General features: G+C 35.4%; 1 protein-coding gene across 5 annotated transcripts in view; it reads right to left on the bottom strand.

The window, feature by feature from the left end:
- Ube3a (ubiquitin protein ligase E3A) overlaps window positions 1-18,054 on the bottom strand; it is a 74,608-nt gene that overhangs the window by 51,276 nt on the left and 5,278 nt on the right. Inside the window, exons 2-5 of one of the 5 annotated variants that reach the window (XM_010612924.3) lie at window positions 17,348-17,411; window positions 14,928-15,045; window positions 13,369-13,454; window positions 11,580-11,624 (exon numbers count right to left, since the gene is read on the bottom strand). In XM_010612924.3, the coding sequence (XP_010611226.1) occupies window positions 11,580-11,624; window positions 13,369-13,403 (80 nt within the window). In that variant the 5' untranslated portion in view covers window positions 13,404-13,454; window positions 14,928-15,045; window positions 17,348-17,411. Of the gene's footprint in view, window positions 1-2,124; window positions 2,272-11,579; window positions 11,625-13,368; window positions 13,455-14,927; window positions 15,046-17,347; window positions 17,418-18,054 lie in introns of those variants that run through there. The other 4 variants (XM_010612926.3, XM_010612927.3, XM_033761045.1 and 1 more) reach the window with 4 other exon arrangements.

Below are 18,054 nucleotides of genomic sequence, written 5' to 3'. Positions count from 1 at the left end.
CTTTTCTTGAAGAATGTGATCCTTACTGATCCCCATCATCTCAGAGGTTTCAGTTTAGACATCATTTCCAAGACGATTAGGTAGCATTCCTCTACACGCCCACCGTAATCTGCACCTACTCTTTTACTCCACTATTTTACCTTATTATAGCTATCTACTTATGAAACGGCACATGCCTTAATAACTTACTGTATCCTCTAAACACAGAAAATTACAGAGCCTCAATAGACTTTTCAATTTCTACTTTAATACTATCTAGATAGATAACTGTGTCAGTTAACCATACCTTTTGCTAGTTATTTGACCTTAAAGGAAAACAGATTTTAAAATACCTCCCAGTTTCATGAATGTAAGTATACAAAAAGATCTGCAAAGGCTCAATCTGGAGACTATAATGACAGCATCCACAGGAGAAAATCTTAGAAACAGAGGAGCCATTCATGTGATTAAAGATACTTTTTTTACTTCTGAAAGAAATACTCTGAGGTGCTACTTGGTTTATAAATGTTTATCTATATGAAAATACACTCAAGTTAAAAGTCATACAACTAAAACAATCCAAGCTCCACCTCCCAAAGTCTACTATGATGAAAGGGCTCGGCTCTCTTACGAAATTTGAGAAACTCATGTGCCGCCTGGAACACAGTTCCAGTGACTTGCCAAAGGGCAAGCATTCGAGATGTTAAATGCCATCACTCGGTTTCTATGTACTGTGCATCTGTTTGTCAGTTTGTTTACACTTTAGCTAATGCTAAAAAATTTCCTTAAAAAAAGGAAAAAAGGGCTGAAGATTTGGCTCAGTGCTTCCGCCACCTGCACTGCAAACTGAAGGACCAGAGTTCGATCCCTGGTGAAGAAGAAGAAGAAGAAGAAAGAAGAAGAAGAAAGAAGAAGAAGAAAGAAGAAGAAGAAAGAAGAAGAAAGAAGAAGAAAGAAGAAGAAAGAAGAAGAAAGAAGAAAGAAGAAGAAGAAGAAGAAGAAGAAGAAGAAGAAGAAGATCAAGGACCAGAGTTCGATCCCTGGTACCAAAAAAGAAGGAAGAGGAAGAGGAAGAGGAAGAGGAAGAGGAAGAGGAAGAGGAAGAGGAAGAGGAAGAGGAAGAGGAAGAGGAAGAGGAAGAGGAAGAGGAAGAAGAAGAGGAAGAGGAAGAAGAAGAAGAAGAAGAAGAAGAAGAAGAAGAAGAAGAAGAAGAAGAAGAAGAAGAAGAAGAAGAAAAAATTCCTCCTACATTTCTGAAAGGTAGTTAAAAAAGTCAGAGACATTTTGATTGAAGTTTGTACCTTCATTTTTTCATGTAATATTTATTGACTGTTTTTGTATGTCTCACTAGGTTTCATTCTAGCAGTAAAGAAGCAAAATGACAAAGAAAACATGAAAGAAGTCAAATAACATTAAATTGTCTGAAGAAAAACACAGAAAGGTAAGAGAAAAAGAGAAGATGGAACATGATCATTTTCTGATGAAGCGGGTCAGAGAAGACCTGTCTGAAAAGCAATTATTTAAGAACTCTGAAACAAGTGAACAAGGAAACCTCATGGATACCTCAAACACAGGACAAAGGCAATAACTATAAGCCTTAAGAACACAAAGCCAGTGTAAATAAAGATGAAGAGAAATATAGAGCATACTTGAAGTAAAATGGAGCCACTTCATGTAGAGCCATGTATACTTCTAGCTATTACCTTAAGAGAGGAGGGAAGCCTTGGAAGGTTTGGGGCACAGGTAACATCATTCAGTTTTGAAAAGACCATTCTGGCTATTACTAGAGACTTTCATGGGAAAGACTTTAACAAATAATTGCATTCTTTTGCAAAAGATGATGGCCTTAGCTTTAATCAGGGCAGCAGAGGCAGAAATGGTAAAGTGGCTGAATTATGGATATTTTGAAAGTGGAGTTAACCAGATTTTTCAAGTTGCTATTGATTGAGATGGCAAGATTATAAAAGAAGTGGCTCTGAGAGGATGAAAATCAAGATCTCTATTTTGGACTTTGCCTGTTTTGGACTTGTCAACTTTGACAAGTTGATATCTAACTGTTAGATCAATAAACCTATAGCTAAGGTGGTTTGTCATTGCTGGAGATGGAAATGTGAGTTGTAAGGATACAGATAATAAGGTTCTTACCTGGAGAGAAAGGATAAAGATGGCCTTAGGACTGGTCTGGGACATTCCAACATTTACAGTAAACTGAGGATTTATTTAAACAATCTTGCTTTAATGAGCCACAAATCACTTGATACATTTACCCTTGCTCCATTTATAGTAATATACCTGAAAATATAGCCTTAATGTTAGAGATAGGAGAAGGAAGTAATTACCAAACATGAGAAATCTGAAGTTACTGAGAAACTGCTTTGAAATCATTTAAAAAATTAAGTCTAAACACATACAAAAATACTACCACACAGTATCTGCAAATTTAAATAAAATCCAGGCAGAATAAACATATGATCAAATAAAAAGATCATATATTTATGACATTATTCTGTTAGCTAAGCTACAAATGGGTATCCAGCTGTTAAAAAATTTGTCTTTTGCTTTTCTTAGCATCCAAGGAAATGGCAACAAAGAATCCCTTAAAACTAGACATAGATTCCACATTTAAAAAAAAAAAAAATTACTATTTTAAATGCACTCAAAGTGGTATCTATATTATATTTAAAAGGCACTCAAGATAGGCCAAATGCAAATATTTATTAAAGTGCCAATAGAAATCAAGCTTTAACAAAGGTGCAATGCTGTCATTAATAAATCAACCTCTTTAATTCTTTCTTAAAATTAAGAGTATTTCATAACCTATTTTGAAAACTAAGGCATGTAAATACTATGGTAGAACAATCCTGGATCTACTCACCTTACTAAAGTGCAGACTATGGGTTCTACAAGTATAGGAACACATGAAATGGTGTCAGATGTGAAGGTTTAAGAGCTACATTTCCAAAGCACCATGGCTAGGACCCTTGCTCTGATGAGATGACACAGGAAGTCTAACCTGCTACTACACTTTAACTCAGTTCTGTTAAACAGTATGAAAGCATCCTTTATGCAACCTGGACTTATCACCAGAAATTCACATGAAACCTTATGACAAACATCCCATCATGCCTCACAATATCATCATCCTTAGCTTTTACTACCCATTCATTTCCTTTATTCTTTGCCATTCTTTATCCTTAACTTATCTTCTAACATTCCACTAAGTTCTCTAAAAGCTCACTTCATGTAACTTGTTCCTTGTTAAATAATAGCCTTCAATCTCATTGATTTCACTAAATCCTGGCTTTTTTTTATTATTCTGAAACCCTTTTATGTACGATGTCAAGACTCCTAAAACCAGTTAAGTTCACCATCATTTTTCTAAATTCCTTGCATTAAAAAATGTCCACTGCCCCAAACAAAACAAAAAGCAATTACAATATGAGATTCATATAATGCACCTGAATGCCTATGGTTTTCTTCTCTGTTCTGGTAAATTATACTCAAAGGCTAAAGGCTTCCTTTTACTTCCCTCTGCCCCATGACACCATTAGTAAAAAGACTTTAAAATGTCTGTGTTGGGCCAGGGATTTAGCTCAATGGCACCAAGCTTGCTTGGTAAGTGCAAGGTCCTGAGTTTAAACCCCAGTAGAGCAAAAAAATAAAAATAATAAAAATTAAATGTCTGTGTGCATATTCTAGTTCAACTCTAATCTTCCAAAATATGTGCCTTCATTTTATTTCAATTTATCACTTTTCTATCCTAGGCATATTAAACATTCACACTTTGATCACTGTTATTTCATTTATCCAAGAGTATTCATGCCAATCTTTTTGACATATTGAGACTTTTTTCCTAATTTATTTTTAATTGACAAGAATTGTACATGTTTTGAAATACATATACATTGTGTAATGGCTAGAGTAAGTAAGGTAATATATGAAATGCCTCACATACATAGCATTAAGGTGAGAATATTTAAAATTTACTTTCTTAGCAATTTCTAAGACATACATTATTAAACTGCAGTCATCATGCTGTGTAATAGAGCCCTTGAACTAACTTCTACTGAAGTGAAAATTTATATTCTTTGACTACCATCTCTGTAGCCCCTGGTAACCAATACTCTTCAGTCTACTTCTGGAATATCAACATTTTACATTCCACATATAAGTGACATCACAAAGTATTTGTCTTTCCGAGTCTGTTTTATTTGACTTTAACACACTAACCTATCTATCCATATTGTCAGAAAAGACAGGATTTCATTCTTTTATGACTGAACTGTATTGTGCATATGCATATTTCCTTATCTACACATCCACTGAATACTTAACTGTATTTTGACCCTTGTGAATAATATTGCAATGAATATGAGGGAGCAGATATCCTTTACACAGTCAGTGTGGTGACTGAATCATAGTAGTTGTATTTTTGTTTTCTAACAGTGGGGTTGGTGAATCATGGTAGCTATTTTCAATTTTTTGAGGAACTTCAACTCTCTCTCCCCTAATCACTATACTACATTCTTACCAACTATGAGGAAAAATTCTTTCTCCACATTCTCACCAATATGAACAATCATTTTTTCACAATAACCACTTTAAACAGGAATGAGATCATATCTTATTCCTAAGTGACTAAAGATGTCAGCATTTTTTAAATTTACTAGTTGGTCATCTTAATGACTTCTTTCAAGAAATGACTATTTAGATCTTTGGACCATTTCTTAACTGGGTATTTACTTTCCTACTATTTAATGTTTAAATTCCTTATATATTTTAGACATTAGCTTCTCAGATGTGTAACTTGCAAATGCTTTCTTTCATTCCCTTGGATGTCTCTTCACTCTGCTGATTACATCCTTGGCTTGTGCAGAAGCTCTGTAGTTTGATGCAATCCCATTTGTCCATTTTTGTTTTTGTTGTGTATGAACTGGGGAGACGGCCCAAAAACTCACTACCAGCAGCAATGTTAAAGAGCTTTTCCTTGTCTTCTAGTACTTTTACAATTTCAGATCTCACATTTATGTTTTGAAACATTTTGAGTTGAGTTCTATACTGGTTATAAGAGTCCAATTTCATGCTTCTGCATGTGGAAACCCAATTTTCCCAAGATCCTCTGTTGAACAGATTGTCCTTTCTTCCTCTTTTTATGCTCTTAGCACCTTTGTCAAAAAGTAACAGTAAGTGTGTGGATTTCTAGTTTACTATGTTGCATCTGTCCATATGTATTCTTATGTCATGCTTATCTGATTATTCTAACTTTGGTATTGTATTTTCAATCAGGTAGTATAATACCTCCATCTTTTTTTAAATTCAAGATTGCTATGGCTAGTCAATGTCTCCTGTGGTTTCATATAAATTTTAGGGTTTTTTTTTCTGTGAAACAATAACACTGAAACCACCACACACACAAACACACACACATACACACACACACACGCACGCACGCACGCACACACAGAGGGGATTCAATCCAGGGCCTTCACACTGAGCCACTTCCCTATGCTTTTTTTTTTTTTTTAATTTATTTTGAGAAATAATCTCACTAAGAAACTAAGTTGCCCAGGCTGGCACTGAACCTGGCGATTCTCTTGCTTCAGCTTCTCAGGAACTGCACTGATACTATCTTTGAAAAATCCCAATTTTTGTTTTGCAGTTTCTTTTATTTTTTATTTCTCCATTTCACTTCTTTTTCTTTTCTTTCTTTTTTTTGGTACAGGGATAGAACTTGCACTTGCAAGTCAAGCAGCAAAAGCACTGAGCTCTGGCCCTATTTCACTCATTCTGCTTTGATGTTTTTCTTTCCATCAAATAACTTTGGAATTAATTTGTTTTTTTTAATTCTTTTGGCGGGTGCAACATTAGATTGTTTATTTGAGATCTTTTTTTGATGCAGCCATTTGTTACTATAAAGTTTCCATCCTAGAAATGTTTGTACTGCAACCCATGCTGATATTTCCATTTTTGTCTCAAGATATATTTTTAATTTCCCTTTTCTTTTTGTGCCCCACTAGTTGTTCAGAATTACACTGCTAATTTCTATATATGTATTTTCTGAAATTTGTGTTATTACACATCTCGTGTCATATTATAACTAGCAAAGATATTTGATACGATTTCAATCAATTTAAATTTGTCAAGACTTGTTCTGTGGCTTAGCACATGACCTACCCAACAGAATATCCCATGTTCTCTTGAGAAGACTGTTCTGACAATGTTAGATGGAATATTCTACATATGCCCCTTACACCCATCCACTTGCACTAGTGTTGTTTAAGTGATGTTTCTATACTGATTTCCTTTCTGGATAATCACTGTTAAGAGTAGGGTACTGAAGCATCCAACTATTGCTGTATTATAGTCTATCACTTAAGATCTATTAATATTTGCTGTATATATTAGGTACTTTCGGGTACTCTTAAAGTTGAATACACATATATTTACAACTTATCTTCTTGATAAATCAACTCCTTTGTCGTTACATAATGCCCTTTTTATTGTTTTTTATCTTTTATTTCACATCTGTTGTTATCTAAATGAAGCTATTCTTGCTCTCTTTTGGTTTCTATTTCCACCAAATACCTTTATCTTTTTACTTTTAATTCATGTATGTTCTTAAAGGTAAAGTTAGTCCCATGTAGGCAGTACATATATGATAGTTGGTTCCTATTATATTAGCCACCCTTTGTGTTCTGAAGAATTTAATCTACATGCAAGTCAATTACTTGTAAGTAATAAGAACTACTGCCATTTTGTAAGGAGTTTTTTTGGATGTCTGAGAAAAATCCTTTATTCCTTCTTCTGATAGTGTCCTGTGTGCTAGATTACTTTTCTACTGGTATGCTTTTAAAGTGTGTGTGTGTGTGTGTGTGTGTGTGTGTGTGTCTGTGTGTGTGAGTGTGTGTTACTGAGATTGCACCAAAGGATTTCCACTGAGCTACATCCCCAGCAGCTTTAAAAATTTTTTTGAGACAGGGTCTCATGATGTTGCTAAGTTGTATTCTGAGTTAATCTGTGTATTTACATTTACAACTAAGTTTTACACTATGTTCTCATGCTACCAATAGTGTGCTTTTCTTCAAGAATTCCCTTTCTCTTATAAAACAGGTCTAACGATAGTAAATTGTTTTCTTTTTCATCTCTCTTTAAAGTCTTTTTCTATCCATTACTTCTGAAGAAAAGCTTTGCCAGGTAAATTATGCTTGCTTGGTAGCTTTGTATTTTGTCCCCCCACCCCCACCCCTTCTGCAGGTTAAATGTACTATCCCATTCTCTTGGTCTGTGAGATTTCTGCTGAGAAAGATGCTCCTAGTTTTATTGCAACTCCTTTCTATATAAAATACTTTTCTCTTGCTGCTTTCTGAATCCTCTTGGACTTGTTTTTACAAAGTTTACAGTATGTCATGATGTGGTCTTATCTGATCTGAACCTTAATACAGACCTTTCACTTTTTTGCATGAGCTCTTTTCACTATTATTTCTTTAAATTAGCTGTATCTTTGGTGAACTCAAACATTTCTTCCTTGGATGCTATCCTATAAAATCCCATTAAGTGTTCCTCATTCCTTTTCAATCTTTTTCCTTTAATTTCATCTGACTGTGTATTTTCAAATAACTATACTCTGGTTTCCTTCACATATAAAGCTTTCACCTTTTACAAGTAACTTATTTTCATGCTCAAGATTACTATTGTATTTGATCAATGCTGCTGCTGCTCTCTTCTGTATTTTTCATTTCATTCACTGTATTTTTCAGCTCCTGGGTTTGTTTAAATTTTTAAAAATATAATTGCAATCTTGCTTAAATTTCTCATTATAGTTGTTTATTGTATTCATGATTTCTTGGGATTATTTACTTCTCTGTAGCTTTTTAAAACTTTACTCAACTTTGAATTCTTTATCAAACAGCTCATAAATGTTCACTTCTTTAGGATCAGTTATTGGCTGTTCATTTTGCTCCCTTTGTGGCATCAATTGTGACTGCTCTTGATCCTTGCAGCCATGTATTAATGTCTGTACATTTGAAAAAGCAGGAACTTATTCCAGTCTTTGCAGACAGACAGCTATCTCAAAAAGCCATATCTGTCCTGAGATTTTACGCATGCCATTTGATGTGGTTCATGGTCAGGACTGCTACTTGAGTCCTTGAGAAGAATACCCTGGTTCCTAAGGTCAGCACATAAGAAAGCCTGGAGCCTGTGTCCAAAAGGCTGGATATGAAGCCTGGATCCACTGTGGTGAACCTACTGATGGGGACTACGAGGGTAGGCCTGGAGCATGTATCTACAGGGGGCTGGGTTTGATGATCAAGTTGACAAGACCTAACCTAAAATGGGGTGGACCTACAGCCTGAGCATACAGAAGGCAGGCAGTCAGGTGCTGGGGTGGACCTGGAACCAGGTACAATGGGACAAGCCTTAAGCCTGAGACCACAGGTCTAGAGCCTGGGACTGCAAGGGAGGTCCCAGAGTCTTAGTAAGCAGGTACAAGATGGATAAGAGTGTCTACTAAGATGGGTCTGCACCCTAAGTCCAACAGAACCTGGAGTCACAGAGAATGGCCTAAAGTTTGGGGCCAGACTATTTCTTAGGTAAATGTAAAGTTTGGTTCCAGAGGAGCCAGCCTGAGGCCAGGTGTAGGGGTGCTGCCCACAGCCAAGAGTTCACAAAGGTTAAAGTAAAGTCCTGAGGCCACAGAGGCTGACCTAACACCAGAGTCCATAAGGATGATCCTGGAGCCTGGATCCAACCAGAGCCAAGCACTGAAGTCTAAGACAGGCCTGAACCCTGAGCTTGCTGTAGTATAGAACCACAGGGGCCAAGACGGAGGGTGAAGCTGAGGATGAACTGCAGGAAACAGCCTGGCACTAAGCAGGCCTGGAGCTGGGGGTTATGGAATCTGGTCTGGCAGTATAGAGGCCCTGGAGACCCATTTTGTAGGTAGTAGAATGGAGTCTGTAAGTAGAGAGCCTACTGGATCTCACTGGGGCAGTTCTAGTGTTGAGGTATACAACAAAGTCCAGTGCCTAACTTTCTCTTCCCAAGGAGAATGTGTTTTTCGATACTGTGCTGCTCAAGGTTGAGGGAAGAGGTGGCGCACTGGTACTGTGCAACTGTCTCTCCTACCCTCTTACCTGGTTTCAATTGCTCTTGTGAAGATATTTTTGTCAATGGATAGCTGTTCCAACTGATGCTTCTGCAGTGGGACAAGTGCTGTGAAATCATTTTCTACCATCAGGACCTCACAACAAGTATCTCTGTTAATAATCCAACACACTGGGCAGGCACCACCATCTTTTCAACTATGGCCAGCATCAAGAGCTATATAAAACTTTGTCCACACCATTGTCAATATCCTCTACAAGGGCCACTGTACACAGTTCTGGTCCATCGACCCTGATACTCAAGCTAGAATATCAAAGTCTCTGGCTACTGGAGAAAAGTCTTTAAATTCTAAGTATGACAAGCTTTCTAATCCCAGTTAGCCACTCAGTACAGACTTTCAACTTTCTCTGGTCTACTTTTTCACCAATAACTCTCAATAACCTGTTAAATTTTCAATATTTTCAACTCCCCAAAATGAACCCTCTATTTATTAGTGTTCCCAGAAATTTTACAAAGAACTTCACAAAAAGTTATGTTGTCACTAAAACTGCATTGAAATACCCACTACCTCATATCCACTCAGATAACCATCAAAAAATAAAAATAAGCATATGTAAATGGTTGCAAAGATAAAACTGGAACCCTTGTACACTGCTGGTAAAAATGTAAAATGGTGCAGAAACTATGGCAAACAGTCTGACAGTTTCTCAAAAACTGTTTTAATATAGGCTCCAGAAATTCCATTTCTGAGTATATACCTTAAAGAATCTAAGGTCTTAAAGCATACACCAGCAACTGTTGAAACATGAAAACAACCCAAGCATCCACTAACAGATAAATGAGTAAGCAAAACAAGGTTTTTACTGACCCTAACCAAGGAAGAAAATTCTGACATGCTACAACAGTCAGGATCCCTGACTGAAATAAGCCAATCACCAAAAAGATAAAAAAGTATAGAATTGCAACTACAACATTCAGGATCCCTGACTGAAATAAGCCCATCTCCAAAAAGATAAAAAAGTATATAATTCCAAGTAAATGAGGTACTTAAAGTAGCCAAAAAAAAAAAACCAATCCAAAAGTAGAATGTTGGTTGCCAGGGGCAATAGAAATGGATAATTATCATTTAATGAGTACAGTTTAAGTACTGCTAAATGAAGAGTTCTCACAATGACTACACAATACTATCATACATAACATCATTAAACGTACGCTTCTATGGTAAAAAATGTTGTATTTATTTTACAATTTTAAAAAATTAAACAAGAATTACATGGTCACATACATTTAAAAATGTATTTTATAGTCCTTTCTTGGAGATTTATAATATACACAAGCATTTAAAAAATTGCCTCTATTTTCAGAAAAGAAAATCTTGACTTTGTCAACCTCATCCACAAACACATTTAAACATCACATATCTATCTTTACCCCTTGCTAATTTCAGGAGTCTTTCCTCTTTTCTAAGCTCAACTGCTACACCAGTATTTTTCAATCAAACCCTTATTATTCTACAAAAAAAATATTTCTTTGGTAATTATCACCTCTAATATATTAAAACTTCTTAACTCTTTAACAACCAATCACTAAGCCTGTTAAGGCTGAAGGCCTGGTCACCTAATACCATGTTTCCTGTCAAATCTGTTTCTCTACAACAAGTTATTAAAAAATATGTCTGAGTTGGTACTCCCTATTAAAGAAATTCTGTGTGATTCCCAAATAACTGAGATACAAGCCAAAATCCTGCACACAACATGCAAGGCCCTACCTAGCCTTTTCCAACTACCAAAGCTTATCTTTTCACTTTTCCTAACTTTTGGTCACTCTGATCTGAAAGTCTTAAACTGCCTACTGTTCTCTACATTTAGTACGCTGCTTGATAATTTGCTTATGCTTCTGCCTGAAAGAATCCTGTTCATACTTTCAGTTGCCTAACTCCTGGTAACACTTCAAGATGTAACCTAGCCTTACCTAATGACCCCAACTTTCCTGCCATCTGGACTGGGTTCCAAATACATAGTGAGTCATCTGGTACTTCTTTGTGATCCCACTGTTTCCTGAGCACCACTATACTTCAGTGAATGAAAAAAACTGTGATTTGGTATTTTTCATTCTGAGTGACTTACACCATAAATTTCTCCACAGTAAGAACTCTCATGCTCCTTTGTATTTAGTTGATGTTTTACACATAGCAAGCACAGAGGCCACTAAATTCCATTCTTTCCCCAGTGGTCTTCCTACTTCCCCACAACTGCTAAGGGAGCAAAAAGACAAAAGAATCAGAATATGCCAATTATCTATCTAGTTGTAGCCATCTAATGACTTCTTGCCCAAGTTTTAGAGGGAGTTAATAGGGGAATATAGGTATGTTCCTCTCTCTCGACATACATTTAAATCATTACTTTCTTCTACTTGGAAATTATTTTCAAATAATGCATTTAAAGCAGTCTAGGGCAACTGAAAAGATACCACAGCCTCAACTAAGTTATACTTACATTCGGCTAGCTTCAATGTCGTCAGACTGGGGTTCTCCTGGTGACCTGCAAAATGTAATTGAGGCAAAGTCAGAAAATATTCTATATTCCAAAAAGGGATAGACACATAACTTAAGGGAAGATATATTTGAAAACAAGACCCAATCACTAATTAAAAGAATTTTTTAAATAATTAAAGACTTCAACATGAAAAAAATTGGTCAGCTTAGATTGCCATACATTTATTTTAAGTGCTGGACTAATAAACTCAATGCTTTTTCTTAAAAAAGGCAATTACAAACACCATCTTCAGTATATCAACAGAAGCAATACAATCCAAAATTATTCACAAAGTCAAATGTGTGTGATAATGAAATTCTCTAGAGCCAAATATTTTATTATCCACATTAAATGCAGTGGTATTCATAGTCTGAAATTTTAGATAAAGGGGTCAGCAAACTATAGCATGGACAAACTGAAGCTTGGGCCAGCCACCTGTTTCTGTCTTTCATTTAGGCATTTCTCATGGCTATTTTCACAAGAATAGGGCTGAGTACTTGTGCCCACAAAACCTCAAAGATGATGTGATCCTTTAAGAAAAAACTTGACAACCTGTGCTCTACTTAATTCCAACTAAAATCTAAGCCTTGGTGAATTCTGAACACTTGTATCAGATGTTCCATTCTGACCATGATGACGCTGGTTCAACAATGAAATTAGGTTTCCACAAAAAATACATTGGCGTTTTATACTAATTGTCGGAAGTATATCATCTGGGATATTAATATTCTACTCTTTTTTTTTTTGGAGACAGGGTCTCACTATGTAGTTGAGACTGACCTGGAACTCACTATGTAGTCCAGGCTGGTCTCCAACTCACAGCAATCCTCCTGCCTCAGCCTCCCGAGTGCTGGGATTACAGGCGTGTGTCACCCCCTCAGCTAATATTCTACTGTAGAAAATTGTGAATTAACTTTAGTTTTAAATCACTGCCAACTATTACCTCCCGAGTGCTGGGATTACAGGCGTGTGTCACCGGCTCAGCTAATATTCTACTGTAGAAAATTGTGAATTAACTTTAGTTTTAAATCACTGCCAACTATTTTCTTTATTTTCTGAATATACTGTAAGTGTCTTACAAAGAAATATTCAAAATTCTAAATAATTAAGCTTTCATTTCCATTTTAGTGGACATGAATCAGTTTTCCTTATTCCTATCACATTGTTAAAAATAAATAAATGTTACCTTCATTCTTATAAGCAGCATCAGTTTGTGTAACAGTTAATATTCAAAGGACAATCAATAGAATACCTATTTCAAACACTTTCAAATTGCCAAATGAGAAAAAAGTTTAGGGGAAAAGCTAAATTTTTAAAGGAAAGACTCTTAAAATCAAGAGTCACTAGTACAGTAGAAATCTGTTTTCTAATTTCTTACTTTAAACAAAACACTTCTTTAGAAGACTTTCAAAAATACACTTACTGCAATTCATTCAGATTCGAAGAATGAAAAGATTAAAAATTTTAAAAGGCCCCCAGCCACTTAAATATTTAGATCTTTGTACTATATTTATATTTTCAATTTTGCACCAAATTATGTAAGAACTAAAAGGGGCCTGCTTCTGGTGGCAGTGAAACTAATGCAAAAATTTTCTCCATCCTCTCCCCCAGAGAGCAAACCAAACACCTCTGGGACACACCTGGTCTCGGCCAGCCTTGGGGGTAAAAGTACCCAAGAATGCTTCCAAGAATGCATCTCCTAGACAGAAGGGCTAAAAATGCTGATAACCCCTTGTATCAGCTGACTCACTTTTGAAAATGCAGCCCTCCACCATCAGATGTCATACTGTAAGGAAGCACAGCTGGCTTGCAAAACAAAAAATAAACCTGTTGGCACTGAGAAAACAGAGGCAGATTAGAAGCTTTTAAACATACAGGCAGTAAAAGTTTCAAAATTAACAGAGAAAGAGAAAAATGTGAGGATATGATGACAGGGAAAAAAATATTACTGGAAAAAGGGAAGACATGAGGAAGAAGGAAAACAAATCTAAGTCTCAGAAGTACAACATGGAAGCGCAGTAAAGCTCTGAGATCCTGAAATGGTACAAGATTCAACAGATCATCAAACAGTATCTACATCTGTTTTCCCAATTTCTGTTCCCTATGCAAAAGAATACGTGAATATTAGTATCAAAATGTCACCAAATGTTTGTAAATATATATTACTACTTAATGCTTACACATATGAAAGTGAGATATTAAAACCATTTAAGTCAAGCTAAATAATTTAAACAATCCAGTCTAGATGGACAAAAGAGTAAGAAAGGATTGAAAGATTACCCTAAAATAAATCTGTCCTAGGTCTCTTAAACATAGCAGATTTCTATTCAGACTGTAAACTTTCTCAGTCAAGACAAAAGTAATTATACACACAAGTACTAAAAATGTTTTTTATACTAATAGTGCATGTCTGAATAAATTTCTAGTCATTTTGCTCATTATCTCTATAATATTAAGTTAAATATCCTAAATATTAAAAATAAATATCCTAACGTTAAGATCCAAATTCTATAAATATCCTAATGTTAAGATTCAAACTCTCGAAACTATGACATAGACGTAGACATACACCTAATAATAGTTCCTAAGCTTTGTTTTGGCTTAGGAGCTAATTTATTCTCTACTGCCAGTATGTTAGAAATAAGAATCCAGTACATGCTACTAATTTTACCAATTCAGAACGTATAAACAAAGGGGAAAATCTTATTTTTAAAAAACTGTTGAATTAAGTTATCCTAAGGCTTGCCAGAATAATAAATCATAAAAGGGTATTTTAAAGCAGAAATATAACAAAGGAACATTAGAAAATAAAAAATAAATCTTATTACTCTCTCCCAATTCTAGATCTTGCTTTGAAATGGCAGAAAATATGATCCCCAAAGCCCACTAATTTGAATACTGCAACAAGAGCTAGCAAATTCAAATGGTGGCTCACTCCCAGTAACACTGGTGCAGCTTCTCCACTGTGTAAACCACTCCTTTTAACTTCACTGTAACTCTCTAGGAGAGAAGAGTACACTAGTTTTATTAATGGTGCAAAAGTTTCTAGAGGTATTTAAATTTCCATCACATAAAAGGCACACTGTAAAATGCATATTGAGAAATTGTCCATATCTTCTCTAAAATGCTTATAATTTCAGGAACAGGGGAGTAGAGCCAAATATTTTAGGAAGGAAATTGAGTGGAAAAATAGGTCAGCTGTCCTCTAGTCTTAACAGTATTCCTGCCAACTATACATTTTCTTCATAATACGTATTTCAATTTACAATGACAGCCTTTTAAAGGCTGTAAAATAATATTCAAAATTACCTTTTACTAGCTGTGGCCATTCGGTGACATCAGGGTGATCACAGCTGAGTCACTGATTAAAAACAGGTTGTCACACGAGTCTAGCGGCTAACTTGATCTGATCGTAGGTTTAATAATTCTAATAAATTAAACAAATCTTCAGTTAGAACATTTTAGTATATATACCCAATTCACTGTTCAATAAATTATCTCCAAAATTTCAAATTAGGTGGCAATGAAAATTTTCTCAAAAGAATAATTATCAAAATAAAACTTTTATGGACTATTTTTCAGCACATTATTTTCTTAAAATGATGTCTTCACTTGAGAAAATGTGATATAGGTTAAATATCCCTAACGTAAAAGTCCAAGACACTTTAGAATCTACAACTTTTTACAGTCATATCAGCAACTCTGTAGTTTTGGATTTTGGGACATTTCAGACTTTGGGTTTTTGGATTAGGGATGCTCAACAACCAGTGAGAGCTATGCAAATATTCCAAAATCTCTAAAATTGACATCTGAAACCTGTCTTGGCCCCAGGCATTTTGGATAAGAGACTTAACCTACAATAATCCCTTGTATTTTTTATGTATGACTTTATAAAGCATTTTGGTCAATAGTATCTTGAGTCTCAAGATAACTATGTCTCTCATAATCAAGGCAGCTACTTTAAGAATTAAATAATGATGATGAGGAGGATGATAATGAGCCGCAGAGTGATTAATTGACTTGCCCAAGATTTAGAATTAGTGTTGAAATTAGAACTAAAACCAAGATCTACTGACTTTCTACCTAGGAGAGGATTTTTTTGGTTTGTTTTGATTTAGTTTTGCTATGGCTTTATGACTCAAATGTATAAAAATGACCAAGAATTTAGAGTGCGGACTAAGACCTGATCATTCTGGCAATAGTTTAAATGAAACTAATTTAATCACAGGATTCTTAAACTGGTGGAAAAATTCTTAATGAAAGTTTTACACACGCATACACACCCATACCCACACCAAAATCTTGTCCTCCTTATTCTGATTTAAGTAGTCGTCTAACATAAGCCAAAACCCCTTGGGCATTGCACACAAAAAATTGTATTCCACTCTCAGTCATAAACCCTTTAACTGCATTCCATTTTATTAAAGAATATAGTAAAATATGAACGCATGCTCCATCAACAAAGTAATTTTTTTCTCCCATAGATGGTCTTAACCAAACTTTCCTGAGAGTTGCAATCAGATGTAGCAAGCCTCTGTAATCATACTGTAACTATGGCAAAGATATACATTTGAAATATCTAGATCATTTCATCTAATTCATTTCTCCACTGATGACCAGGCCAAAACTAAGACATGAACTAAGGAAAGATGAGAAAATTAGGAGGGAAAAAGACCTTTCAAAATTACTACCTTCAAACTAATAGCAGACTAGCAGAGAAGGTGGTTTAATAGCACAGACCCAGAATCCAATAGAAAGCAGAAAGGTATATATGAAAACCTCAAAAAAAGGGTTAAAACAGCAATGCTTGAGCCCATACTTCTGAGCTATGAACACAGGATGCCAAATCCACTTATGGGCTACGCTTGGCCTGAGTTTAGGGAATCCCAACAAATATGATTTACACCCTATAAGAAATAATTTTCCAGATTTTCTGTCATAACTATATGTCTTAATAAGGGCCAGGCACTGCTGAGGTTAGACAGCAAACAGGCAACAGCGCTGTTTGAAATGAACAGTGTGATGACATCGTTAGGTCCGTGTTGCTTCTCATGAGATCAATCACATATGTGAATTTATAAGAACCAAATGAGTCAAACTTTCCAACTTTTAATCACAAAAATTAAAATGTTAAAATATCTTTAATTGGTTTATTAAACAATACGTATTTTGAAAATTACTAACTCAAGTACTCTCCTCAGTCTCCACTTTTACAGGGTCCTGTGCTCGACAGAAGACAAACAGGCTCCAAAAGCCAGTCTAGATTCATGTCCCTGTCTAATTACTTCTAGCTGGGAAATCTTGGGCAAGTTATTTAACCTCTCTGAGCCTCCATTTCCTCCTAGAAAGAATTAAGATAACAGTAGTATGGGTTGTCATGAAGATGAACTAGCTAAGACCTAAACTGCTCACAGAAGTGCCTGGCATTTTATGCACTCACAAATGGAAGCAAGTATTAATACCTACGGCCTAAAAGCAAAATGTACCCCTCAACCTTTTTAAACATGTTATTTTACATCTATCTCATAGCACACTAACCTCCTGTTAATTCTTTTGGCACATCACTTGGGTCCCTCATACAGTCTACCTGGTAGCACAGTTATTTCCCAACTAGTACAATGCTTTAAAGATGACAGATGCCCTAATTTACTGTACGCAACTGTCATTCTTAGTGTAACATTAAGATAATTCATGCAATATGAATTTCAAAAAATAAAACAGAAACATACCATATTTCGCCAAACTTCTGAGGAGCTGGTGAATTCTAAAATCAGCCTCTTACAGATTTTTAACCTAAAATATAAAACACCTCACTCAATTCTTTTTATATAGACATCTGGATAAACTTTCAAAAAATTACTAGAATTCATTATAAAACCAAAGCAAATTCATCTTCCATAATATTTATGAATACCCAAAAATATATCAAAAGACAATTATCCTGCTGTTGTTGCCAGAATGTGTGGCAGGGTGATTAAGTAGGCCTTGAGGCCTGAATGCTTTCAGCTGGCAAAACCATGTTTCCCATTTTCATCCACAAAGCTTAGCACTTTCTATTTCATTATCCTCCCTAAAATTAGGCTAAAAATATATGAAAACTGCTTGACTATATGCCTCTAGTCCCTTCTGACACTTGAGTAATTTTGCTTTGCATTAAATTCTGTATGTTGATCATTTGCTATGTAAAAATATGGATTATCTACTACCCAGTCCTAGAGTAATAACTACTGGCAGTTCCTTTGATCTCTTGAGTCTCAAGTGTAAGGCTGCTATATTAGAGAAAATGTACTTAAAATGCTTTTTTAAAAAAAGCATATATAACACGTTTCTATCACATGACAGGGCCTCAATACACTCAATACGATGATCATACTTAAACCACTGAACTAATAAAACTTAATTCTTACCTCTCCAAAAAAAAAAAAAAAAAAAAAAA

Source organism: Fukomys damarensis, unplaced genomic scaffold (genome assembly GCF_012274545.1).
Source record: "Fukomys damarensis isolate Sample0158 unplaced genomic scaffold, DMR_v1.0_HiC HiC_scaffold_7, whole genome shotgun sequence".
In the NCBI taxonomy this organism is placed as follows: domain Eukaryota; kingdom Metazoa; phylum Chordata; class Mammalia; order Rodentia; family Bathyergidae; genus Fukomys; species Fukomys damarensis.
The sequence above is the reverse complement of the archived record's forward strand: the minus strand, read 5'-3'. Positions and strand labels throughout refer to the sequence as shown.